Source organism: Pagrus major, chromosome 3, assembly GCF_040436345.1.
Source record: "Pagrus major chromosome 3, Pma_NU_1.0".
Lineage (NCBI taxonomy): Eukaryota > Metazoa > Chordata > Actinopteri > Spariformes > Sparidae > Pagrus > Pagrus major.
The window spans coordinates 11172475-11200444 of NC_133217.1; the positions used below are offsets into that span (position 1 = coordinate 11172475).

Consider the following 27970-nt stretch of genomic DNA (forward strand, 5'->3'; position numbering starts at 1 on the left):
AAAAATTAAATTAAGACCACAGATTGGACCTTTCATGCCACAGACACCGGGCTACAAACACACACAACATTTTTGTTGGTGCTGACAATGTATGGTATCTTTTTGAACAGTGGTGGTGGAATGCAGCAAAGTACATTTACTCAAGTACTTCACTAAAATACTATTTCAGACACTTCTTTGTCCTTTTTCTTCTTTTCCACTACATTTGTCTGACGGCACGACTTTGCAGGTTCAAGATTTTGCATTCAAAACAAATGATTGTCTAAAAAATATTTTTGCAAAAGTATAGTAGGCAGCCCCTGGAGCAAGATTTGCTGTTGGGACCGTTTGCCTCCTCCTTCATTCTGTTCTATGAGACCAACCAGTACCTCTCTGCCAGAGTACATGTTCATGCAGGGTGACATGTAGCAAAGGGCCACAGTTCAGATTTGAACCCTACCAACTGAGCTACCAGGGCGCCCCATGAATGCATTTTCATTGAGGGATATGCACCATGTGAATACAGTGTAAAGTCTTAAAGTTAGAGTTTAACACAGGGCCACAAAGACTGAGGGTGGATGGGTAATAATGCAGGGCCCACCTCGGCTGATATTGTACTTAAGTAGTGAATAGTCCTGAACAAATTTGCAAATGTATCAACATACAACCAACCTGCAGACAGTGAATCTGGCGGTGATGGAATGTACTGTAACTAAGTACATTTACTCAAGTACTCTGCTTAAGCACAATTTAAAGGTGCCTGAATCTTACATGAGTTTTTCCATTTTCTGCTTCCTTGCTCCCACTAGAGATAGCAGACTGCACGCTTCATCAGAGCCAAAGCACCAGATTGATGAAAAACAAAAAACCCACTGATAATCAGAAAATAGCTGAATATTAGGTCCAATAATTAGTCAGGAGGATAATTGGTCGGCCCATAGTATATACTGTTTATACTTGTAAATGTATGTAGACTTTATGTAACGTATACATACATGCTTCTTGCTTCTTGCCCTTCTCTGGGGGCTCTTTGTCTGTCCCACCCAGGTGAAACAATAGCCTACAGGTCAAGTGGCTAAGAGTATGTTTATACTTATGTTAAGTATGCCATGTTGCAATTGGCAGATTACAGTAACACTAGTGAATGACTGTGCAGCACGTAAATCCTAAGGAGTTATTCAGCCCTTTACAGAAACAAGCCTCAAAATGCAGTAAAAAATCCAAAAAGACCCATGGGATGTTCACACACACACACACACACACACACACACACACACACACACACACACACACACACACACACACACCCATTTACAAATCTCAAGCCCAGAGGGCTCATACAATGGGGTTCTATTTGAGTGAAATCTCTGTCATGGACATCAGTGCAGAAAACAGCTTTTAGATTCAGTTATTCCTCAGAAAAAGTACAAAAACCAGCCATTTATATTTAACAACATGGTCTTGTGTTACATGCTGCCCAGTGGGCCCAGGGGGAGGACAGCTGTGTCAGTCACTCGATGAAAGACTGATAGACTACACTGCGTCTTTGTTGGTCTCGCCGTCCAAAGACTTATCTATGGTTTGATCACAGGATGTCACGTGGCGATGATTAATTACAACATTTAACTACACACACATAGTAGGGTGAATTACTGTAGGGCCCTCTTTACACTCTAGACTTCTGGACTATATTGTGAAGCCAATACATTAAATCCACACTCAATAATTCTCTGAAATCCACAGGATGTGTCCCAACAAACCAAACGAGAAAACGCAGATATCACACCGATAGAAGAAATCAGCAATGAAAAAAAATCATTGTAATTCATGTAATAAAAATGTATCAAATGAGAATTTTACCACTTATAATGTTATTGCTGCCTATGCTTATATGTGTGGATGTTACATGGGGAATCAAACAACATCGAAGAAACAACAGACTACAATAGTGATGGTGCATTTATTAGGAATAACCATTTTAACTTAGCAGCAACGCAATATTATTGAATATAATTTCCCCTTGAAGGTAGCCTAGTCTGTGGAGTTTTTAACCAATAGCAGCGCTACACACCAATGTTTTTCTGGTGTAGTGGTTGATGTTAGATGCATTTTGCCACATTAACGTACAAATTAACACAACAATGGGCCATAAAGGCAGCAACATTTGCAGCCAGGTCAAGGCTGCAATCTGCCGCCTTGTCTGTGTGAAAGGGAGGCGTAATATTCCTCCTTTGCAAAAAAGCCGCCACTGGGGTGGGCGTAAACAAGTGACGTGTCGTGACGTGAAGCGCGACGTTGGGCGTGAACAGTGACGTAAAACAACGGCTTTTTCTCCCGGGCCGGCGAAAGTCACGTCGGCTAAGCTCCTCTGCGACCTTTTCGTAGACTGTAACACTTTGTTTTGTTAACAAAAACCTACACAAGGCATCTTTAACCTTAAATGTGTAAAATAATACATTAAAACACTAAAAAGCCTGTAAATGACTGACATTATTGCACAATCCATGCCCGTCCACACATTAGACAAATCAAACTGACATGTCCTCTAGTAGGACAATGGAGGGTCTGATTATGGGGTGACCATATTATATTATAATGTTTTTGATGAACAAACACATCATTAACACGTCATGATTATTTACCAGGAACTCAAACCCTCAGTTAACATTACGTGTGTCTACGCTCTCTGTCATTGACCTCTGCGGTGCTTCCAGTAAGTTTCCCAATAGATGATTGGACATTTGGGAGATCATGTGATTTTGAAAAACAACTTTTCCTTTCATTTGTTTGCGCAAGACCACAGAAGCTTAAGGAAATGGTCCATGTCCAACTAGCCCGTTGTCTCAGCGAGTTAGTTCACCTCATCTCCGGTGATCACGCTCACAGTTTTGCTTTTTTGAAGTCATCAAACTTTGAACTGTCCCCTCAGAGTTCTCCTAAAGTTACTGTGGTCTCGTTTGGTTGAGTAATTTAGACTTGAGACACTTTCTGAAGCGTATTTGTGACGTGTTCGTGCGCTGACACACCGCGGTGATGCAGGAGGAGGCGGTGCCGCGGGGAGCAGCAGACCGGGCAGATGGTGCACCCGGAGAGGCGCCGCCGCGAGACTGCACAGGTGCTTGTTGTCATGGAGGAGCAAAGATGGCGGTCCTGGCCTATAGCCTGGGCAAACGCGAAATAAATCAACATTTCACCATCAAAAATGCCAAATTGATATCGATAGCGCTCGTCTTTTTACTCCTCGTGTTTCACACAGCTTCGCGGTATTATGGAGGTAAGTGGTCTCCCGTTTATTTAACTAGTATTGATGCAGCCAGTTAACACAAGCTGTTGCTAATGTTAGCTAGCTAGTTAGCTGCTTGTGTCTGTGGCTACTTCTCTCTGCTGGTCGGCGCAGCGTCGGTATCCAGCGTTGCCACATGCAGGTTATAGACCTTAAACCATATAGATAGAGGGTAGCGCACGAAGTTAGACTAAATTGACTAATGGTAACTTAGCTGCACGAACTTAAATCGGTTTTGACTGGCTAGCTTAGCTGACTTAAGCTAACACTGCGTTTAGCTAGCGTTAGCGGTGTTTACATGCTCCTGTCAGGACACGCTTGATTACTGCTTGGGAAGCCGTGTGTGGGTTGATGTATCTAGCAATTTACAGAACAAGGTTTTTAATAGTAGGAGATTAATGCCCTTTAATCGCCGGTAGTAAGTATTCAGTCAGCTTCTACAAAAAGGATAAATGCTGTCAGTAATGTGGTGTAGTAACGCGATCAGCTGCAGCTTTAACTTAGTGGTGTTGAACAGTATTGTAGCAGCCTGCTGTCTGTCTCCGGTCTGTCACAAGTTTGCATTGGCTTGTCTGGCAGATTAGTTAGGTACACTGATGCACACTTGGCACTCGTTTTCAGGTGTAATGGGTTAGATCTCATTTTCCTTGTCTCACATCCCAAGACGGACTGTGACAGCGATGGCACAAAGCCCAGAGTTGGACTGTAAAGAAATATGAGCATGGCATAGATCCACCCTCCAGCTGGGTTGCATATAGTGGACTTTGCCCATGAAAGGAGATAGGAACCAGAGACCTCTGTGTACACACACTCAGAGCAGCTGCTTTGGCTGGCGATGACACTACATGCCCACTTCTCTTGCCAGCCCACCGACCCTTCATGTTCGCCTGTTTCTATGGGTTGATTCAGTTGCAGATGGCTCCTTTCATTTTACACACAAATGAATAGCTGGAGAGATTTATAGTGGAGCTAAATTGCTGATGGCTTCATTTTGTACCTTGGCCCCCAGCAGAGCCCTGTATTGTATACAAGCCTTTTGACAGCAATGAATAAAAAGCCAGGGAACCAAAGAGACAGCAGGTTTCAGTTCTAGTCAGGGAGAAACTATGAGTGAAAGCGAGAGCTGTGTTTTTTTTTGTTTGGTCTTACTTACTGGTAGAATCTATGTGTCTTGCCTGCAGGCGGAGACTCATGTGAATGGCTGCTGTCCAGAGGACGGTACTTGGGGGAGAACGTATGGCAGCCGTACGGCTGCATGATGCACAAATACAAAAGCATGTGAGTCACACTAACAGTGCAAGGCTCCTACACGTACAGTATGTTTGAGTCAAATAATCAAGTGTCTTGCAGTGATAGATGAGGTGTGTGTCTGTGTGTCTGTCTGTAAGGGTGGATGGGTAATTTGTGAGCAAACTAACCAACTGAGTAGGTACTATCACATGGATAGACTGTAATAAGATCTGCTTTTGATTAGGTAATAAAAACAACCACTCAGCACATGAATGTTTGCTGTCTGTAATTGTTTTAAGGGTGTAGTTTTACGTCATTTTGTCTTGCAGTGAAGCCAAAACCTGCCTTGCTGAAAAGCGGGTGGCCTTTGTTGGTGATTCACGAATCAGGCAGCTATTTTATTCCTTCATCAAAGTTATTGATCCTGAGCGAAGAGAAGATGGAAACAAGGTAATTCTGAGAAAGAGCACAAGGGTTTTTCTTTGAAAATTGTTCAGCAGCAGCAGCAAGAGTTGTGTGGACATTGTGAGTCATTCCTACATTCACCCTCAGGTTATGTGTCCTGAACAAACTAAAGGTATCTTATGATAATGAGTAAATATAGGATGAATCTAAAAACCTGTCTTTCTGCTTTAAAATCCGCCTTATCCCATCACACTATAGTCAACCACTATATTATGACAATTCCCATTCAAGATTCCAACCAAAGGCATATGTAGAAGAGCAGACAGAGTGGTAGCGCTGCATCTGTTGCAACAGTGGGAGGCAGGGCTGCTTGTGTCTTCCTGTACAAAATGTTTTTTCCTCACACATTTCCCCAGTTGATTATGACAGATTGAGTGTAAAGATGTTTTTTTCTGTTCTTGAGTGAAGAAAAACTCGAAACATTTATCTTGCTCCTTGGCACTGCAATACTCTGCTCTGATTATGTACAAAGATGACATCCTGTCATAATGCAAAATGTAGGTCTCATCACTGACTTCCATTCACATCTGAAAATCTGAAAATATTCCACCATTTGTGATCAGTTTAAGAAAGGTGTAACTATCATGAGGCCTTCAGCCTCTATAATGAACACCAGGAAACCTTGAAATAGGTGGTATTTAAAAAATGTACTGTGACAAATAATGTAAGTAAATACCAAGTGGTTTGGACAAAAAAATGTATCTACGAATAATGAAGCACTGGTATGCACTGAAATTATGCAACAGTCCTGACTATTTTGGGTCTGATCTCAAGAAGGGGAAAAAGAGGATCTGCCTCACAACCTTTCTCTCTGTCTGTCCCCATGTAATGTCTGAAGCACGAGGACATTTCCTTTGAAGATGAGAGTTCCTCTGTTAATGTGGTAAGCTATTTCTGGTTACCTTTGTATCTCCTATTCTCAGTCTGTAAACGCACGCTGATAGAAATGAAAAATGTCCTTTGTGTGTAGGACTTCCTGTGGCATCCAGAGGCAAATAATTCAATGAAGGAGCGTTTGACATCATGGACAAAAGTAAGATTAGATCGTTATTAACAAGTGGTGATCATTGTTATGTGAGGAAGAAAAACCTGCAGAGCTGCAATGATTTGTTGAGCCAAAAGAAAAATTAAATAAAAGATTAAAGGATTTGCTGCTTTTCTTTGTCATCTCTGATACTAAATGAAGAGTCAAGAGGAAATTGCAATGAGCATTTTCACAGTTCTTTTGCACTTTATAGACTGAATGTTAATATGCAGATGAATGATGAAAATAATTGTTAGATGCAGCCATATAAACCTGGATTTGCTTTTCTAATCTCAACTACTCCCATGTGCTGCAGGAAGCTTCAGCAAAGCCAGATGTTGTCATCCTGGGAGCTGCCACAGTAAGCTGTATAAATGAGTGCTTAACAAAGCTTGCACATTTTGCGGTGGAAGAAAACAAGGCGGTGGCTGAGATATGTCAATCTTAATCTCATCCATGAATCTATTTACCACAGTGGTCCATCAAGTTGCACAGTGGCAGCAACGAGGCCCTGCAGCAGTACAGAGTCAACCTGACGGCCATCGCTGTGCACCTGGAGAGGCTGGCTGACCACGGAGAGGTCTACTGGGTCCTGCAAGGTGAGCTCAGCTTTGAGGTTCCTTCGATCCGTCATGTTAGTGAAGTATCACTGCATGTTCTCCTTCACCACAGTGAACTCTTTGTATTCATGTCAAATGGGATAACTGTTAGAATGATTTGATGGTTCACACCTTCCAAGTTATTTGACATGTATATTTTAGTCCCTCGTGATCATCTACACTTTATCAAGCATGGATTTGTGATTGCTAAACCTTGCTCTTCAGCAAACAAAACAGTCAAAACAAAAACATTAAAAGATCTTACAGTTTAGGTGTTACTGTTTCATCACAAGATCCAAATTGTAATAGTAGAGCTTTTGACTAAAAAGTCTACATGACTGAAAGAGTTGCAGAATTTTGTGCATGTCAATTTCTCATACATGCAGCCTCTAAACTAAATCTCTTCCTGTTCACGCTGCACAAAACTACCTGTCCTCTAGACCCAGTAAATGAGGAGGTGTTGAGTGACAACAGGAAAATGATCACCAACCAGCAGCTTGAGCTCTACAATGAAGCGGCGGTGGACGTGCTCAACAGCAGCAAGCGTAATGGCAGGTCCCGGGTCAAGCTGTTGGCTGCGTCCCGCCAGGCTGCGATGGAAACTATCACCCTTTCAGATGACGGCTTGCACCTGCCTGAGAGCACCAGGAATGTGGTAGGCAGGATAACAAATTATTTGGTGGTAATTAGATGGTTCTGTTCAGTGGCTCAGGTTCAGCAATCATGGTAGCACAGTCTGGTTATATTACTCACATCTTGCTCACAACCCTGTGTAATCCTCGTGTCAGGGCGCCATGGTCCTCATGAACTCGGTGTGCAACAAGCGGCTAAGGCCCATTGACGGCTCCTGCTGCCAGACCTTACCACACCCAAACCTCCTCCAGAAGCTTTCAGCGTGTTTCTTCCTGGGCTCTGCCCTCATCTTCCTGGTCCTCCACGTCCTTGGCAACAACCGCCATCGCCGACCTGTGCCCCCAGACGTGGAGAGCCTTGAGGAGAAGAAGCCAGCGACTGCAGCTGTCCCCCTGGGTCCAAAGGCACCCTTCCAGGCCCTCTGCAGGATGGGCATCATCATGGGCTATTTTTACCTTTGTGACAGAGCAGATGTCTTCATGAAAGAGCAGAAGTTCTACACACACTCGACATTCTTCATCCCTCTCATCTATATATTTGTACTGGGAGTGTTCTACAATGAGAACAGCAAGGAGGTGAGATGGCACTGCTCAGTGCAGTATGTTTTATTATGGGGAAGCTTTAAACAACAATTAACTTTTATTCAATTCTGAGTTGGTGTTTAAAAAAAAAAAGATATGCTTCCTGAAATTTAGCTTTTTTTGTCTGCCTACCAGACGTATTGATGGATGTGTTGTGTGTGAATGTAGTGAGAAGTTATAGTTTCCATCCAACGTTTTAACTACATGCAAAACATATGAAAAGTATCCACGAGTTTTAACAGGGTTCCTACATAGTGAGAAAGAGTATGGAATTTCATTTTAGTAATTTCAAGATCTTGATAAGTGTGGGTGAAAAAAAAGAAAATGAATGAAGCTCCGTCTAACAGCCAATATGGCAAAGTCAGTGGATTTCAGTTCTATTGCTAGTGGGGTTGAAGGTATATAGTGGTTTAAATTAACATGATAAAAACTGATAACAATGCACATTGTTTTAGCATTGCAGCATGAATATAATGTTTGGCATTGAACTTTTCGGGGTACATTACCCAGCTATAGTCTTGTAGCAGTTGTTACCTTTGCAAAGGAGGTTATATTGACATCTGTCGGATAGATTGGATGATTGATGACACAAAAACCACTGAACGGATTTCCATGAAACTTGGATGGAGGATGGGTGCTCGGCCCAGAATGTACCCCAACTTTTGGTGCAGATCTGGATGAAACAATGGATCTGGGAATTTTTCTCACTTTATTTAATGTTGAGAGATTACTTTTTTTCTACATTTTCGTTAATTTTCTCAGGGAATAATGTATGGATCTTGATGAAAACAGGCGTATTTAGGTGTCTGGTATCTATTAATGAGTACACTTTGATGTGAATCCTAGATATGGTGAGCCTAAATTATAGTTAAGCAGTTATGGGTGGTGCGACAGGCCTGTCAACATTGATATTGGATTGGCTTGATTAAATTAAAGGGAGCTTTTTGTTAAAGGTTGTGATATCAGGCGTACAATTCTGTTCTTTCATGTTCTTTCTTTTCCTCTTTCAAACAGACCAAATTACTCAACAGAGAACAAACAGATGAGTGGAAAGGCTGGATGCAGTTGGTCATCCTAATCTATCACATATCTGGAGCCAGCGCTGTGAGTGCTAAATTGAGATTCTACACATCCATTTGGGAGTAACCAGCTTTGAGGCATTTTACATTGATATTCGATTTAAAGGCATACATGAATTTTCTTTCTGTCTTTCAGTTCATTCCGGTGTACATGCATGTGCGCGTGCTGGTGGCAGCGTACCTTTTCCAGACTGGCTATGGACACTTTTCCTTTTTCTGGCTCAAAGGAGACTTTGGCCTGTATAGAGTGTGCCAGGTGAGAGTACAGTTAGTTATACTTTAACCAGGATATACTGTAACTCTGCTATCATTATATTTTCATACTCAAGCATGAGATAGCGGCAAATTCATGACAAAACAAACACAGATGTTTGGACTGGTGTGTTTGTCGTCATTGATTAATCTGTGTACCTTTCTATGTTTTCATATTCATTCCACTACAGGTGCTGTTCCGTCTAAATTTCCTGGTCTTGGTGCTGTGTGTGGTAATGGACAGACCCTACCAGTTCTATTACTTTGTCCCACTGGTCACCTTCTGGTTTGTCGTCATCTACGGCACGCTGGCTATGTGGCCTCAGATCCTTCAGAAGAAGGCCAACAGTAGGTTTTTATTTGTTTCACTCTTTAATATACATAATATCCCAGACTCTGTGAATCAATACTTTTGATTAATTCTATACAATATATGTCAGCAGCAGGTTTGCATTTAGAAAAACACTTTTTCTGATGGCTGTCTCGTCCTCCGAACAGATAGTGGCATGTGGCATCTTGGGGTCTTGGCGAAGTTACTGGGCCTCCTGATGTTCATCTGCTTCTTTGCTTATTCACAGGTAGGTGAATTCATAACATTGTAATCCCCCCCAGTCACAACTGTAGTTTAGGGTTTGTAAAACATTAAATTGAAAACTGAATTGAATTATATTACATGCTTTTATTGATACATGCAAGAGCTCACATGTTAGTGTTATGCCACACAGCACAATTTGAAAGAAAATGTAATTTGTAATATGAAATAGTTGAATATGCATCCAAATTGTGAATTTGTAGTCAATATAACTACTTCTTACTAGACTATGCTATCACAGTTTTTTACTCAAATTTCTGGTTTGGTCCTCGTTGGAAGCCCTGATTATGTGATACTGATGTTTTGGCGCTGTCATTCCAGGGTTTCTTTGAGAGTATCTTCTCTGTGTGGCCCATCTCCAAACTCTTTGAGCTGAACGGAAGTATCCACGAGTGGTGGTTCAGATGGAAGCTGGACCGATTTGTAAGTTAAATTTGTTTTGCTTCAGTTGCACCCAGTCAAGTCTTTGCATTAACACACATTCTGTGAAATGTAATGTGTGTCAAAGAAGATCACAAGCTTTTTCTAGTGGGGCCAAATTTTCGAAACATTTTTTATTTTTGTAGGCGGTGATACACGGAATGCTGTTTGCCTTCATCTATCTGGTGCTTCAGAAGCGCCAGGTGCTGTCGGAGGGCAAAGGAGATGCTCTCTTCTCTGCCAAGATTTCCAACCTGCTCCTCTTCCTCTCTGTCGTCTCCTTCATAGTAAGACTCTTCACACTTGGCCTTCTCAGACATGTTTTGTTAATACACGTCACACTTTATTTTATACTGCTGTAATTTATTCCGTCTATGAGCATTATCCTATTAATTCCTTAAAAGGAATGTAGCTTAGGACAGAATGGTTTCAGAGGGAGGGGTGGCCATTTATTCATAACACCCCTTGTAGCTGCCTTGGCAACCACAATCTTCTGCTTTTAATGCTCTTGTGTATGTCTGGAGGAAGGTCTTCTTTGTATTGAGGAATGTCTGCAGTCGGAAGCCAAGGAGGGACGTGCTAGCAATAATTTATTTGATGCTATTATGCGAGATAATAAAGTTTGTTTTCTCGTGAAAACAGGATAAATTTATGTCACTATCACAAGAAAGACATTTTCAAAGGATCACTGAAGTGTACTCTCCTGTGAAGTTGCAGCCAGACTAGTCTTCTCCTTAAATGACGTGGACTGATCTGAATGTTACCTCTAACAAAAAGACACAAAATCATTACTGCTTGTGGTAGACTTTAATCAAAGTACAGTTTAATATGTTGATCAACAATAGATGCTCTGTGATCTAACACTTTCAGCTCAAATCAGTTGCTACAGTTGACACGACACCATTTATGCATGTTGGCGTGGCACTCCTGATTTCTGGTAAACATAAGTGATAACATGGCCTTTTGTTATCTTGTGATAATGGGTGATTATCTCCTTATCATGAGATAACAAAGCTTTCCTCATGATAGTGAAATCAGTAACTTGCGATCTTGATAACAGCATTTACAAAATACTTTAAATTATGGCTGTTCGCGACGTCCATGCTGCAGAATGTAACATGAACGCAGTATAGTAATAATCGGTTCATCTCACATAGATGATGCCTACCAGGTGCTAAATGTATATTGTGTGGCAGTGAGTCAGCAATCTGTTCTTTGTTGAGTCCCTCAAACCAGTTCAGGATTGCAGTAGAGTTGGCTTTGGTTAAGGTCTGATCAAACCAAGTCAACCAAGCTAAGTTAACCCTACTCCCCCTTTGTTATTTCAGACTTACTCAATATGGGCCAGCAGCTGCAAAACCAAAACGGAGTGTAACGAAATGCATCCTTACATCTCTGTGGTCCAGGTAACGATTTTTATGTCCATCTCTTTTTTCTTCTTTTTTGCTTTTTTTGTTTTACAGCAAACTTTGGATAACTGTTGAGCCTACAAGTGTATTCTTTTAATGAAAGTATGAAATGGTATTATTTTTAATTGCCCAACTGTAATTCCTGTCAATTTGCCTTGAGATGTCATTATCCTAGTTGCATAATGGGCAGAATGATGTGAATGTTACAACAAGGGAGTGCCTTCTTTCATGGATTAAGATAGTACTTGTATCATGTGGGGCCAATCCCCACTGGAAAACCGTTTGAAGTTGTACATTAGATGAGGTCATTAACAACATAGTTGAACTTTTTCCTCCTGAACTGGCCAGGATAGCACAATGTTTATATCCTTCATTGGACTTCCTGTCTTTCTATCACTCTAACTTTAGTAATTTTGACGCTTTCACTTTAGCCTGCAACTTCAAACCATAAGAATCTCATATTACACTCATTCTGTCTTCATGCATTTACTCTTTGAATGCCTTCACTCTGTCTTTGTCAACAGATTTTGGCCTTCATTCTCATCAGGAACATTCCTGGCTACGCCCGCTCTATATATAGCTCATTCTTTGCATGGTTTGGAAAGATCTCTTTGGAGGTAAGACGGAGCTGGCAGTAAAGTTGCAATAATATAATAAAAAGTCTACTTTTATACCCCCCACTAAAGCGTGTGCATTTGCAAAGGGTAGAACAATATATGATTAATCAGCAAAACCTGAGTTATGGTAATGGTTATAAAATGTAGGACCAACACCAATCAAATACCAGGAACAAGAATATGACTGCAAGTCAACATCAAAAAAGCAACTGATAATTCATCCCAGCTTTATAAGTAATGTTGTGTCGCTCCCTGGAGCACAATTACATGAATTACTACTGATCATGATTCGTTTGTCTCCCCCAGCTGTTCATATGCCAGTACCACATCTGGCTGGCAGCAGACACCAAGGGAATTTTGGTCCTGATCCCAGGAAACCCTTCCCTGAACATCATGGTCAGCACCTTCATCTTTGTCTGTGTGGCACATGAGATTTCCCTCATCACCAATGACCTGGCCCAGGTGGTCATTCCCAAAGACAGCGTGGCCCTGCTGAAGAGAATGGGGGGTGTGGCGCTCTTCAGTCTGGCTGTATTGCTGTTAGCCAGGGGCAGCCAGCCCACACCCGGCGCCTGATGGACACCTTGATCACTTCAAACTCGCCACGCCCCAGCCAAGTTTGGAGTGAGGTAACAGATTGCAGCGAGGAGCAGGCCTGGTTTTTCAGCCTGCCGGCTGCCACAGGAGGCTCCCTCAGTTGTGTTGAGTGAAAACACAGGGACACACAGGAAGACAGTGTCTCTCTGCTGGCCATGTTTGGGCAGAGTCTGTACTTTATTTGACTGTTGTGAAAGTCGCACACTGAAGAAAAGAAAATGCCCAAAAAAAGAGGGAGGTGATGCTCCTTTCAGGGCAAAGTGCAAATTGCAAGAAAGAAAAAAAAGGACAAAACGCTCAAAACGTCGCAGCGTTGCTTCTATTTAGCCAAACTTACTAATAAGAAGTTCATTTTGTCACATACTGTACTTCCTGTCATTACATCACTCTGGAAGGGATCACTAGACACACGCTCCGTCCACATGGCAGTCGCAGTTGAAGGTGTTTTTTTCACTCAGGTGGATCCATAACCTACATATTCAGATATCTACAAGAAAATGTTCAATTGTGCTGCATTTTATTATCAAATTACTTTGTACAGTATTTCTGGTGACTTTCAAAATAGTGTTAGATATCTAAATATACAAAATATGGACCAACGATTAGCTTGGGTGATTAAAAAAAAAAAAAAAAAGGTCAGGAGTTAAGTAAAAACTTTTGAGTGCAATTGTTAAAATGTTGGATTATCCCTCACCATATTTTTGCTAATGTTTTTGTGAGTAATTTACAAATGTTTGCCTTGTGCTGAAAGGTACCGTGGTCACCTGCTGTAGCTCTGAAATTCTATGTGATATGTACAGTATTTAATGATTTAAATTAAGCTTATATTTTATACTTTTTTTTTTTTTTTTTGGCTTTGTTTTATTTTGTACTTTGCGCTCATGACTGCTGTTTGTGAAGGAAGTATTACACATAGATAGTTTTGTACCCATCCCAGCATCTCATAGATGATAACCTGCCTCAGAGACACATTGCAGAGGTTGAGCCTTTACAGTCTGACACCCAGTCTGTCCTATTAGCTCACTTCAAAGTTTGTGTATATTTGTATGATAGAGGGCGAGACATATTTTATACAGCAGTGCTTCAGCTGTGTTTTTAGTCTGTTATCCTTCCATTGCAGTTAAAAACATGCCTCATAGCTCCGGTGGAAACTGCACCAGCTTGCACATGTTATTGTAAAATAGGACTAACAACTATATATATAGATCCTCCCTCTGCTTTTGCAGCCAGTGTACCTTTCGGTCAGCGTGTGAGTGACTGAGCGAATAAGTGATTTCTTAAGACTCAATGCCTTTGAACATAGAGCTTTTCTCAGTGGCTTCTACATACAGAACATCCTCTGTGATGTAGCCTGGGATCACAATCTTCCATTTTATTTGACACTTTGCATCAGAGCCACATCAGCAATTCACAACCACTAGGCAATGCACTGACTGATCTGAAAAAAGAAAAAAAATGGTATATTTTGTCATTTGACAAATAGATGATGTCTCTTTGCCTATATATCCTCAGACAATTAAGAGAGATTAGCACTTTTTATTGTACAACCTGCATTTTTGTTTCATCTTTGCAGTGAAATACACAGTTAAACATGAGTTTAACATGATGCCAGCACATTTTTATTGGGTATATCAAATGTTTTGTCCAGGTCATTTAACAGATACAAAAAAGTATATTGTAATCTGTATTGAATACGAATTTTGAGTATTTCATCTACCACAGGGTAGTAAAAGATTGCGGTGTTGATTGTTTTCTACACATTTATGTAGCTTCTCTATAAAAGAAAATATTTTTTTTCTGTATCCTGAAACAAACCGTCTGCGGCTTTCAAGGCTTCTCCTGTCATTCATCTGATGATGTGCGGTTCGGGTTGTGTTTTCAAACTGAATACGAGCCAAGAAAATTTGTTACTTCTATAACCGGTCTCCACCTCATTATATAGACAAGAATGGCATTTCCATATTGCTAATTCCATTATTGTGTGAAGTTTACTCTCATCTTTGACTGGCTATAAATTTGGTAATTGTTTCAGGCCTTAATAGATCTTTTTGGTCGTGTAAAAGCAACAACTATTTATACCCCTGTGCAGGGCCTCTTTGAAATATGTTACATGTAAATCTTTTTGTGATGTCTTAAAAATGTGAAATGTATCCATATTATTTATAAATGCCTTTATTCTGTTGTACATTGTTAATAATACGTTCATAAAATGTGCTGGTTTGGCTTCTTTTTTTGGACAAACACCCTTTTCATGTCGTTCAGACATTACTAGAGTCTGGTAGAGGGACTTACAGTAGATGCAAATTACTTTGAAAGTATTTATTATTATCATGTGACACAACACACATAGTAACACATGACAACTAAAGCATTTCCATGTAAAACTCCCTTTTCCTCTATGAGGTCCATTGTGCAAAGCAAGTAGAAATACAAACATCATAATTTGAACATCTACACAAATATTTCAAAATATTCTCATGTATTTGATAATTGGCTAAGCTCTTTTGTTCTTCAACACTCTCTTTACGGTGTAAGTGCATGTGGACGATAAATCTTTGCAAAGACACTTCTGAGGCATGCAGATTGGCACAAATGTTAGAAAAAAATAAAAAATATAGATATAGAATAGAAAGTCGGCTCCGACACCGATGTCTCTGGTCACAAATCCAGTGCCTCGGCCACCTTTCTCTCCTCAGGAATACCATTTACCTAGAATAAACATGAGAAAACAACACAAGCTTTTATTGCATTGACATTTTGACATCTTAGTCCTTTATAGCAGAAGAGATGAGCTGAACTAACTTTTTATTTCTGCATTAACTCACAAACATATTGCAACACCTACCTCCAGCCTTCGGAATGTCGACATGACATAATTATCTCCTTTGTTAGCAGTGAACAGAGAGAGCAGCAGGTTAGTGCAGCTTAACGGCATGCACATAGGAGGGCGCTCACACACCAATACCAGAATTGCAGCCATCCGAGAAGAAGTAAAGCTCTCATGCCTGATATCTTGCGGAGCCGTAGCAAAATAATTTGCTCTCAATAATCTGAGTCCAATTGAATAAAGTCTGGATGTTTGTATTGTTACAGGAAAGCAGGAGGGGGATAAGGACAGACTGTGGTTGTGAGCAACACAGCGAAATAACTAGGACTCCAATGTAGAAAGATGTGAAAACGCCCACGACAATAACTAGTCAAAGCTTAGGTGTTGCTCTGACATCTGCTCCTGTGACTATCAAATATTAAACATGCAGTCAGTCAGACTACTATACAGAGATTTAAGGAGATACTAACCTGATGGCCGCTGCTGTGGTATCGTAATCTGGTTTTGCAGATTCCTGGAATTATAAACAATGATATTATATAAAACAGACATTCACACACAATACATGAGCCTTTAGTATCATGTGAAAGCGTGTTGTACTTAATATTAGCAAATTTTTCTGAGTTTCAAGCCCATTAGGTAAAATCATGGGACAGCTTGAACCTCTTAAGCTGCAGTCGCCCGACTCACTCGCTGCAGCTTTGGCTGTCCACATAGCACCGAAAACAAGATTAAACGATAATGGTGTTGTTTCGACTTATATTTCCCCATAATGACGCCTGTAAGCCATACATCTGCGTGCCTGCTAATGAGCGTGGGCGCATTTCATGTGTGCACAAATGAGCGTGTGAATGTTTGTGCAAGTGCAATTCCCCCTCTACTGCCGCCCAGTAACCCTCCAACTCACGTCTGCGTCTGCATGAGGGGCATGCTGGTGGTCTCATAGTTGTCAGGGTGGATGGGCGGCACCACCTCGCCGCTGACCGGGTTGAAGACGGGCAGGGTGGAGAGGGGCCACGAGATCTCCCGGTTCTTAGACATGCTCCGCAGCTCCTTGCTGGACTTCTGGATGGAGCTGTGGTGAACCAGCTGGATGCTGGAGAGAGGAGACGTCAACATGCATGAGCTTGTGTCGTAATGTTAATGGTCTCATCCCGTGTGCAATGCTTCACTTACTGAAACACATTTAAAGTACTTGAATATGCAATCATGCACAACAGAAATATAACGTCCACCCTTACCTATCACTGTGACTTCATCTGACTTATGGTGCAAGATATGCTGTTCAAGATGTTTTTAAGCAATTTGTTACCGCTACAGCATGAATAACCTACATCTGGTCATTGAGTTTTTGAGCAGCCCATTGGATGAATGGATGTCAACACACAGATGAGCATATGAATGGTAATGAGGAAGCCGTCAATGATAACATGAGTGACAAAACTGCAAAGCAAAGAGAGAGAGAGAGAGAGGGGGGAGGGGACAGAAACAGACCCAAAATAAAGAAAAACACGAGAGGTAAAACACTTACTCTGGTGTTTGCATGTTTCTTTTTTCCCTAGAAACAAAACAAAATGGATGAATTAAATACTAATATTAATAGTTAAACAGACATCTACACACAAGTGAATGGATTGTTGGGTGGAAATGGTGATGGGATGTGGAACAATGAGTGAACGAGGGGGGCACGTCTCTCCCAGCCTGTAAAATGATGAAGGATGATGAATGGCTATCGATGTCACGGCTTCGAAACATAAAGACGTATGTGATGACATTTAAAAAAAAAAAAGCTGTGACAGATATTCATGGGGAACTCAACGTAAATGTACAACTGGATGGTAATGGCAAGCTGCAATTCCAGTCCAGATTATTGCTCTTATCCTGCACTAACCATCCTGTCTCCCACTTAATGTAACAGTTTTTTCCTCAAATGTCGAGGTGTTCGGTGCAATATTTGCATAGAAAATATAAGACCAAGCACACTTACACCCCTTCCCGTCTGCAGCACATAGTGTAGCCGAGGATGAAGAAGAGGACTAGTGCCACAGCGGAGGGAACAGCCAGTGTGATAAGGAAGTCTGAAAAGAAGTCTCTAGCCTTCAGGGACTCGGAGGGGGGGTCGTATTCCCCAAATTCAGGTAGGATCCCGGTGCCTGGGTCTGGACGGGTAATGTATACCGGAACCACTTTGTTGATGTCGACCTAAGAAAGTAGAAGTTAATAATAAAGCATTTGTGAATGATACAGTTGTTTGTGTAAACTGATGAAGGTGTCAGTTGTTTAAAGGTGCAATATGTAAAATCTAAGTTAAAACACATGTTTTAATTAAATTAAATAATCAACAGAATCCGAAAAATTGACGTTAAGACGTTTGTGTATTGTCTTGCAGAGACAGCTACTGAAGTTAGCATGCTAACCAGCTAGCCCCGGCCCGTCCTGGTTCAAAGCTCCTGTGCTAGTGATTTAGACACCAACGCTTCCAAAGTTCCGAGTCCGGGCTGCTAGCTGTATGGCTAACTGAGCTAACCAACCAACGGTTTGAAGCGGTTACTCTAGTGATATGCTGCCACCTATTTGTTCCAGTTCTTACATGTTGCAACTTTAAAACGGGTAAACTTGTTCCTCCCTGGTCTCAGCATTAAAGAAACTGTACAAAAAGGTTTCTTACCAGAGATATTTTGCACCAATCAATGTGAAACTGAGCTCTGAACTTCTTGTCACAGCTGATGACAGGCTCCATCTCCTGACTGCAGCGCAGTTGGTTATGTGGGCTTTCCACCTCCCGCAGGCACGACGAGAAGGGAACATCAGCACCAACCATCACATACACTCTGGGGAGAGGAGGAGAAGGTGAAATACAAAGCATGAGAGGGGAGAGGAGAGGAGCCTCATTTTACATGTTCGTGCTGAGGCTCGTTATAGTCGCTGTATTCCTCCTCCACTGAGTGTTCTTTGAGATTCTTTTATCTTCCAAAACGTCAGCATGAATCTTTGATGCACAACTTATGGCAGTTCATGTGGGCTATTCCCCTCTGAAACAGACCAACTGACAGTGTCTGTCAGCGCTGATGGCCAAGTGTACTCATCTAATTCACAGCGAGCCGTGGATCCCTAAGGCCCCAATTAAATAAAATGTCAGCACGACGTGAGGGGGCTGAAATTATAAGCAATTTGTTTGATTGAGAGAGGTGAAGACGTTGCTCATGGAGAGAATCTTTAAGGCTGTTAAAGCTCATCCTTATCCTGCAATGTTTTAAAAAAAAATACAAAATCAATGCAAAGTACTAAGAAAACAAAACTCTGGTTTAGCTCGAACTGGATCCTCTCAGCTTCAGTATGAAAAATTAAAAGCATCCTCACCCTTCCTTGAGGTTGTTGATGGGCAGGGGCACACGGCCGCCGCGGTCCAGCGCTGAGGTGATGTTGATGGCATTGAGACGCTCAGGCTGCCATACGTTCTTCACTGCCCCCAGGAAGTCCCCCAGCACCTCGCTGGCAAGCATCTCCTCCACATTCATGTTCTTGATGTAAAACTCTGCCTGGAAGGGCAGGGGGAACTCTGTGCACAGAGACAGAGAAGAGAAAGTGTGAGGAAAATGAGAAAAAGGTGGACGAGGGATGGAGAAGACAGGAGGGCAGCTACAGTGCAGCTCTGCTGACTAAGACATCATTAATACTTTATTACTGCTGCATAGATGACACTGATTCCACCAGTCTGTCCAGCAGACGCTGGTGAGTCTGCTCCGCTCTGCTATGACTCGTCCTTCTGGGGCCAGATGGCAGATGACATCACAGCATAGGGAGAGTGATGTCATGTTAGAGCTGCAAACATCTGCTGAGTGTTCAACCAGCTTCGTTCATGTTGTACTGCATGCACCGTGACTGGTCAACGAGCCACTGCGCAAACATACCGATGCACAGATGTGAGGTGCAATCACAAAGATGGAAGAAACAGCTGCTTCATATAGATAATAATTTATAACTGTAACATGCTGCACCAGTACAGGACTGTGTTTACAGCAGCCACAACATATACTGATTCATGATGACTAACCTGTCTCACAATTAAGACTCATTTTTAGTTGATTTTAAAACTAATAACTGACGGTCATCAGCAGATATTTAGCTCATTGTCAAGCCAGCACATATAAGTCATATTGTGTTAAATGGTTACAATACTACCACTGAATCTGGCTATTTTATTCTATAATCTTTAGGGTATAAACACTTTTTATCAATTCCCCTACCACTATCATCAAAAGGAGTTTAATGAATGGGATGTTTTTTGTGCTGTAAACAAGATGTCATCACTCTGTTCTATCTCCAACTTGTTCTTTTTCTGTATCGTTTACTTGTTTATATGTATTTTTCTTTTTTAAAGGTGCAATATGTAAGAATTTAAGTTTAAAACATTCAGGAGTTAACAACTAAAAGTTGATACTAAAATTATCAACAGAATGCAAATAAATAAGTGTTTTGACGTTGTTTCAGAGTCATTAATGTATTGTATTGCAGAGATACCTACCAAAGTTTGCATGCTAACCAGCTAGCCCCACTCCCAAAATAACAACACTTCCAGCTCCCAGTCCGGACCAGTAGCTGCATGGCTAACTGAGCTAACTAGCTAACAGCAGCTACAGTTAGCAGCAGTTAGTGCTTACTCTGGTGATATGCTATTTGTTTGGAGATGGGGGGTGGTGAATTCTTACATATCGCACCTTTAATTGTTTGTGTTTTTTATATTTACATAATAATATAAAAGAGTAATGATGAGAAAGGTCTATTGTGTAAAAAACAAATTAATTTGAAATTCTATATAATAATACTAATGAAAACTATCACTGATTCTGTCCAAAAAATATATGTAATATAATATATATTATAATATATATATCTATAAGATATATATGAACACATGGTTAGATAAACACAATATGTTGCTCTTTAGAAGTAATTAGATCTTGTTAACAAAAGTAATCAAAGTTACATTTCCTCTTCCAGTACTGACTGTGCCCTCGGGATTTAATCAGGGAAGTTGCACAGTCTGATCTCTGTTTGCTCTAAGCTCCCATACTGGCACTTCTTACCTTCTGTAGCCATGATGTTTATGACCAAGTTGTGCCGCGCCGTCTCGAAAGTGCGTCTGTTATAGGCAGTAATCTGCAACACACAGGGGTGAAAGTTTAAACCCAGATCAGTGCAGCTTATAATGCAGCAGCCCTCTGGACAAGGCTGAGCTAGATACACTACGCGGGCTCTGTACCCAACTGAGACGCCGTATAGAGGCACATGTGCGCCACTGGGAACGTTAAGCCTTTTGGGAAAAGAATTTCTACAGTAGCTTATGGGGGACAAGAAAGCATAAAAAAACATAATGGAATGTCTGAAGACTCAGAGCGTAACATTACTAAATGCATACAAATCAGCTGTGCTCAGTAAAATCAATTCAAAATGTGTCACTACTCGATTATGTGTGCCTTGGCAAAGACTGCTAAGTATCTGATACTGTCTTGCCTTTAAATGACTGACGATGTCTTTTGATTTAACGCTTTCATTTATTTCAACACTTTTGTCACAAAAGCAGAATTCCTCTTCCTTCCTCAACACATTACACAGACGCACAAATGCATTCATCTTCCCTCTCCTCACTTTGAAAGTGGTCCAACCACCCACCTCTATGATGGTGGCCTTGCCAACATGCTCTGCAGTGGGGGAGCCATAGAGCACTCCGTCGCTGTGTGGAGTCCTCTGGATGTAGCGCAGCCAGCCCGGCCTGTCAGGGTAGCCCATCAGGTTGGTGTTGAAAGTGATCGGGTCATTGCTGGCATCACCTGTAGGCAGAGCTGTTTAATGTAGGGTGACCTGGTGAACTGTTACGGGTCAGAACCAATTCAGTAATGTACATTCAGACCCATTAGCTGAATTGTGGATGTGTTGCCAGCAGCAGGTAAGCATTTTTTTCTTTTTACTGGTGAAATACGATGAATGGACAACTCAATTTACACGACGACTGTGCCAACAACTCCCTGTACAAATGGTTCTAAAAGAGATTTAGATAATAAAAATAAAATTATTTTTACACACACAACATTCACAACATTTCACAATGTTCTTACCCTTTGGAGGGGTGTACAGTACTTGCATTATTATATGGTCATTATGTTAGTAAAAAAAGATACTTCACCCAGTCTAATTCCCTCACAGTTATATAGTTCTTTTCTGATTGTCTTGATTGTTTTCTCATAATTCACAAACTTTCAATGATTTCAACTACTCTTGGGAACCCCGTCAGTGGCATAAAAAGGTCTTAAAATGACAATAATATTGTTTTTACAATTATTCCTGGGACAATAAAAGTAGTCATCATGACTCGAGGCTGTCACTTTATATTTCAAAGTGGTGGGGACATAAAAGTGTGCTCAGATGAAATACATTTTTCTTCAACATTTGAAATTGAAGACAATGTAATAGGGAGATCTTTGTGGTCGTACGCATATGGAGGACATAATTGCAGTATGGATACGCAATACTACACGTGCAGATATCACAGTGTACATTGATTGTACACTGATTATGTCCTTATATCATATCATATATCATAACGATTATGTCATATTTCACACCAAAATCAGCAATGGACACTTTCAACTGCAGGAGCTGATTACTTATTTGTTAGTTAACATTTTCATTGCAAGCTAATTTTAAGAACATTTCAAACAAATTATGCTTTGAAAAAGTAATGGGGACAATACACTTATGTCCTGACAGGCCTACAACAAGGTGCAGATTATGTGAATGTGGTGGTGTTATACCTGATTTTGGGTAGGGAGGAAACTCTCCTTTGAAGTACTCTCTCTCCAGAACATGGACAAACAGGACTCCCGCAGATGGGTAGACGTTACGGTCTGCGTGCGATCTTGACAAGATGGTGACCACTGAAACAGAGATTTCAAACAAACAGGAAATTACTTCCTGAAAGCAGAACTTTTGCTATTTTTTCTGTTTTATAATGCATCATTAATGACTTGCCAGCAGCACTAATTAGAAAAAGAAGAGAAGGCATTAATAGAGGTGAAAACAAACAAAGCAAAGCTACTAGCACTTGCTAACCTACTTCACACTTGAGAATCAATAATTCCCACAAAGATAGATGTGTCTACTTTTCTTTACTGGCTCCTGCGCTCTTGTGAAGGCAAATGCACTCACTTTACATAAGGATGCAGTACAGAAACATCCAGGCGTGAGGGCGAAAATTTTAGCAGCCAGAAAAACTATGATTATGTATACAAGAAAAGCAAGCCGCTAAACCACAACAATGAATTTGAGGGGGCAAGGAGTGAGGTACTGAGAGTAAAAGCGCCAGTAATGAGAGTCATTCAGACTGTACAAAGCTGTTTTCATCTCCTCCTCCCGCTCTGCCTCAGTTATGCTCTTCTGTTTAGCCCCACTCCATTTCAAACACAAACATTTTAGTCTTTATTTGTGAAGGGCATCGCTAGGAAAATGGCAGCCCCATTAACAGAAGTTTACACAATGGAAGACTGGAGGTGATTTTCCAGGCTCTCTCCGTCTCTTTGCATCTTTCTCTTTCACTATTTTGTCCTCCTCTCTTGCTCACTTGTCTTCTTTAAACCTCTCAGCATTTTTGCACCACTCTCACTTTTTTCCCCCTTTTCTTTCTCCCACGGTGGGTGGGCACTCCATTTTTAATCACCATTGGAGACAGAGTGTACCAGGAAGAAGAGGAGAAGGAGGAGGGGGAAGAGAAAGAGCAAAGGGAGGGAAAACTGGAGATCTGTGCTATGGAGTGCAAGAGGAGAAAGAGTTTGAACTGTTTTTGCCCTATTATACTCAGGATACATTAAGCAGCTACAAGAAGGCCAAATGTCACTATTGTTTATCTCCTGCTTCATCGACTTATGACCATCAAACCATCATAATATTACTGCACTGTAAGCCCTCTCTTGAATAGAAGATGATTTCGAAGGAGAGTCCCGGCTGAAGAGAGTAATAGAGCAGGATTTACATTTTAATCTTTGTCCATGAAAGAGGAAGTCAGTATGTGATCTTTGGTTGTGATCTATTACCAGGGTGCACAAAGGGGTTATAGAAGATTAGGTGACACAGTAAGCTCCGGATTATTAAGGAAGTCTACAAGGCCAAATTGCCCAACTGCAATCTAAGGGCAGTGATGAGCTGCTGGGATTGTAAAGGTTATAAAACGGTCCCATATGTATGTGTGCTACATCTGTGGCCACAAACAGAGACGCCTGAACCAGCCATATGTCCCATCTCCCCGAGGGCTCGGTGACATCTAGATACAATCAATAGCATTTAGCGGCCACTAAATGTGGTGTTACTTATAGAAACCCGAGGTTATATCCACCACATCTCTTTCCAAGAACCACCTTAGTGCGACTAATCCATGCGATAGCTCTTCTTGCTGCTCCCGCTGCACCCGTGACATTAGGATCTAGGTTATTCAGACACCAAGAATAAAACCTCATTCAGTCTCATCTCACCAGTGGCGCCCTCACTGAAGACTTGAGTCGATGTGCAAATCCCACTCTGAATGCGCACGCTCGGATTCTATTACCCGACCCGTTGGGCCTCATCAATTCTGCGCCACACAAAGGACCGCAGTCACACACTCCCGGTCAAGGTCAAGCGCTGGCTATTCTGTTCTTCTCAGAGGCCGACTGGACGTGGTGTAACATTTTCGACAGATGAGACAGGCAGGACATGCAAGCGAGGCCCAGATGGTCTGGCCTCACCTAATAGGCTGAGGAATAGGAAATGACCTGTGGGATTTGAAATGTGTTTTAGCCTATCAACATTCAAGCTTTGATTTAACAGCAAACACTTAGGCCTGAGACACACTCCTGACAGCCTTATGTTAGCCAGGCTAGCCTAGGGGTTCCTATTGGACTGTGTCACCACCGTATAAAATATGGACAGTACTTCCAGGTCTTAAAAGCGTGCCAATGTGGAAGTGCCTTAAACCTGTGTTCTTTCTAATGGTTGCAAAAAGAAGAAAATCCGGATCCAGCTTTGGAGGGGGAGCCCCGTTCATTCTTATGAAAGCTGCTCATAGGCCAAAAAAGCTCAGTTCCCAGGTACAAAATTACCCAGAACTTTAGCGTTGTGGCTCCTAAAAACCAAGATGGCGACTGCTGTAATGCCTCGAGGCCTCAAAACACAAGCCTACAAACCAATGGGTGACATCACAGTGGGTTTACACTTGGTTTCACCCTCTCTCTTCGTGGTGTCTTCCATTCAAGAGCACCTTAGTAAAGATCGTTGACTAAGCTACACTGAATCTCTGCTAATAGCATCAGATCTGCTTATTTGCGGCAGGCTGACTTCCTGCCAAGCCTTCTCGAGATGATGGACTGCAGCGCTCCTGCTCTAGATAATACATCACCAATTAAAGGTTAATACCAAACTGTCCGCTGGAGACTAACCTGTCAGCTCTTGCTGCAGGACAAATGTATAGACGGACTAACAATAAGCTACACTTTCCTGGTAATTGGTCTCCCACAGACACTAGTATTCAAGTGTTCTTCACACATAGCACATAATAATAATACACTGACACACACGCCCATAAATGACACAGTAGATCACTAACAGGCCTTGGGGGTGGTGGAAATGGCTAACCAGATTTTATGCTTCTCTGGGCTGACCTTGAGCTAGCTGAAGTCTCAGGAGTGATGCTTTAGTTAAACCAGCCTTGTCCCTCTAATGGCTCCAGCTATCTGAGGCCTGCAGCTATCTGAGGCAGAGGCAAAGGAGGGATGTTCCTTCAGTTCGGCTGAATCAGTTTTGTACGTGCATGATGTCCGGGTCAGGAGGAATGCATGTGCTTCTTTGGTGTTTAGAGGGGAGGCAGAGACAACAAGGATTGCTACTGTTTGGACGGTAGCTTTGGTATTCTGCCGGTGATGCGTTTGAGCCTCATGTTCGAAACGCAGACCTGGAAGTGAAAGTAGCTGGTGTCATCACGAGCAGACGGCAATGGCTAAGGAACAGAGTGCACATAAAACAGCCTGTTTACTCTTCTTGTGCTCAAAAAGGTAAGTAAATTACTAATTTGTCTACTGTTGAGAAGTTGTGTGACATTCACAGTAATGAATCGGTGCTGGTATTATGTTAAGCAGAAGAAATAGATCATTGTCACAGAGTTAATGATTTAGGATAAATTCTACCTCTACCAAGGAAAAGGTTTAGTCAAATATGTAACTGCTGTTACAGCCAACGTAAGTGGGCCAAGTCTGTGGGACGGCAGACAACTGAAAACAATAAACCAGTATTAATGGGGAACCAGTTGAGCGTGTCACTGTGTTATGACAGGGGGGAGGGGACAGCTGGTCAACACATGAAGTGCACCACTGCACACACACCCACTCACCATCTCTGTACAGGGCTGTTCTGTGCTTCAAGCCCATGGATCGCTCCATATGGACATTTCTCTCATGAAAAGGGGTGTCTTTGGCATCATAGGCATGCACAATGTTAACTATTGGATCAATGAATACAAGCATGAATTGAACATGTGTGTCTTTCAAGGGCATTTTGAAATATACACTTTGTTTCTCGCCAGTTTATTAGGTGCACCTAACTGAGTTAACAGAGAGCAACAGCCGTGCAATAAATGCTTCATTCATGAAGGTTAAAATGTTCATTTCTTTCTATTTTTGCAATACAGGCTCAAGTCAAGACATAAAATTTTCATATTGTCCCATGCCTAGCAACTAATTTTCATTGCCTATTATCAGTTGATTATTAATTATTAACTGATTTGTTGTTTGGTCTATAAAATGTCAGAAAATGGTGAAAAATGTTGATCGTTGTTTCCCCTAAGCTGACGTCCTCAAATGTCTTGCTTGGTCCACAACCCAGTTCATTTTAGTGTCATATAGGAACAAAGAAACCAGAAAATATTCACATTTGAGGAACTGGAATCAATGAATGTTTATTTATTTTTTTCTTAATTACTCAAACTGATTAATCAATTATCAAAATAGGTGAAAAAGTTTGAGCTCCAAAGAATATAATGCAATTAACTTTTAGTTGCACTACTAGATAAAAGAAAAAAATACATTTTTAAGGACTGACTCCTTTAACCCTTGCTTTTAAAAATGATAGCAGGCTCATTTTGTATTTATCTAACTGAATATTAGCAGTGACGGGATGTATCTAAGTACATACAGTATGTTTAAGTACTGTACATAGGTACAATTTTGAGGTACTAGTACTTTACTTGAGTATTTCCATTTTCTGCTATTGATACTTCTACTCCGTGACAATTGGGAGGTAGATATTGTACTTTTTACTCACTTTATTCATTTGAAACGCTTAAGTTACTAGTTACTTTGCAAATTGCACTCTGCATCAGAGCAGAAGTAGCACATTTTAAGTTTAACTTATTTTATTGGCAATCAGATTAGAAAAACACTGTTTCCAATAATCCATCGATCGTTAATATATACATACATGTAAATATATGTAATATCTATTTTTTCTTACATACAGGTAGGACTTATTGCAGGGCTGTTGTATTAGACTAGTTTTAACTGTGTGTACTTAATAAACTGGGTAGTGTAGTGTACATATTTTGCCCATAAACAATGTGTTTACCACAGATAAGCAGCTGTAACAATAAGGATACTGTCACTGTGTTATTCCACGTGATGGAGCAGTGTATCAATATTATCTCATCTATCCCCCACTTGTAAATATTGATAACATGAGCTGCTTTAACTAGCATTAGCTATTAAATTAGGCATTCATAACACACCTGGTCTGCATATAAACACAGGCCTGCCAGGGGACGGCTGTTCTCCCAGAGGTAATTAAAGCTAGATGAATCACAAGATAACATAACTAGCAAGACGACGCATACTGTTAACCTCGCTGGAGATGTAAGTTTCTGTCCAAAACACACTTTTAAAGGTTGAATGTTTAGGCTCTCCGCCCGTATAACGGTATAGCTTGTCTACTGTTAGCCATTTTTCCATGTCTCCTCCTCAGCCTCTTGGAAAAACTGAGCCGAGCAGCTAACCCGCAGCAGGCTAACGAGCTAGCTAGCTAACTAGCATAGATACCGCATCAAAGGGCAAACGCGTAGAGAAATCCCCCGATGTTCCCGAGTTTAATCGATACGTACCCGTACCAAGCCATACCGCGACAGCTGCAGCGGACCTGGTGGACATCATCCTCGTAAATCTCACATGAAAACGCGTGTTTTATCTGACATAATCGCCACTGGGTTTGACAGCCATAATAATAAGCATCCTGCAGCATTCCTTCCTCCGCCTCCTTCTTGCTCCACTGGAAACAGCACGAGTCCTCATTGGCTGAACATCTGGATGGAAAAAGAT

General features: G+C 41.3%; 3 protein-coding genes across 3 annotated transcripts in view; 2 read left to right on the forward strand and 1 right to left on the reverse strand.

Moving 5' to 3' along the window:
* The first annotated feature begins 2778 nt into the window (after positions 1-2778).
* Positions 2779-14974, forward strand: casd1 (CAS1 domain containing 1). The gene is made up of 18 exons (XM_073462994.1): positions 2779-3253; positions 4444-4540; positions 4822-4942; positions 5796-5840; positions 5928-5990; positions 6298-6342; positions 6457-6580; positions 7021-7235; positions 7369-7788; positions 8809-8898; positions 9010-9129; positions 9317-9473; positions 9624-9703; positions 10039-10140; positions 10284-10424; positions 11466-11543; positions 12071-12163; positions 12470-14974. Exons 1-18 carry the CDS (start codon positions 3013-3015, stop codon positions 12737-12739), a joined length of 2502 nt encoding a protein of 833 aa, XP_073319095.1. The 5' UTR covers positions 2779-3012; the 3' UTR covers positions 12740-14974.
* A 165-nt stretch (positions 14975-15139) lies between these two features.
* sgce (sarcoglycan, epsilon) lies at positions 15140-27881 on the reverse strand. Its single transcript, XM_073463607.1, has 11 exons — positions 27757-27881; positions 22400-22522; positions 21261-21418; positions 20675-20747; positions 18948-19146; positions 18256-18418; positions 17575-17789; positions 17119-17145; positions 16495-16683; positions 16058-16101; positions 15140-15469 (listed from the first exon to the last, which is right to left on the reverse strand). The coding sequence occupies exons 1-11, from the start codon at positions 27803-27805 to the stop codon at positions 15453-15455; spliced, it is 1257 nt and encodes a 418-aa protein (XP_073319708.1). The 5' UTR covers positions 27806-27881; the 3' UTR covers positions 15140-15452.
* ppp1r9a (protein phosphatase 1, regulatory subunit 9A) overlaps positions 27441-27970 on the forward strand; it is a 53780-nt gene continuing 53250 nt past the window's right edge. The window contains exon 1 of the mRNA XM_073463606.1: positions 27441-27511. The gene's annotated coding sequence lies outside the window, so the exon portion shown is untranslated. The remainder of the gene's footprint in view (positions 27512-27970) is intronic.

Bases quoted from the DNA above. Each gene is read 5' to 3' on its own strand.
- casd1 (XM_073462994.1), top strand. From the start codon at position 3,013: ATGCAGGAGGAGGCGGTGCCGCGGGGAGCAGCAGACCGGGCAGATGGT. The intron at 4,943-5,795 runs GTAATTCTGAGA...TAATGTCTGAAG, and splicing joins GAAGAGAAGATGGAAACAAG to CACGAGGACATTTCCTTTGA. The intron at 9,474-9,623 runs GTAGGTTTTTAT...TCCTCCGAACAG, and splicing joins CCTTCAGAAGAAGGCCAACA to ATAGTGGCATGTGGCATCTT.
- sgce (XM_073463607.1), bottom strand. From the start codon at position 27,805: ATGATGTCCACCAGGTCCGCTGCAGCTGTCGCGGTATGGCTTGGTACG. The intron at 18,419-18,947 runs GTGAGGATGCTT...TCCTCTCCCCAG, and splicing joins ATCAACAACCTCAAGGAAGG to AGTGTATGTGATGGTTGGTG. The intron at 17,146-17,574 runs GTAAGTGTGCTT...TTTTGTTTCTAG, and splicing joins TGCTGCAGACGGGAAGGGGT to GGAAAAAAGAAACATGCAAA.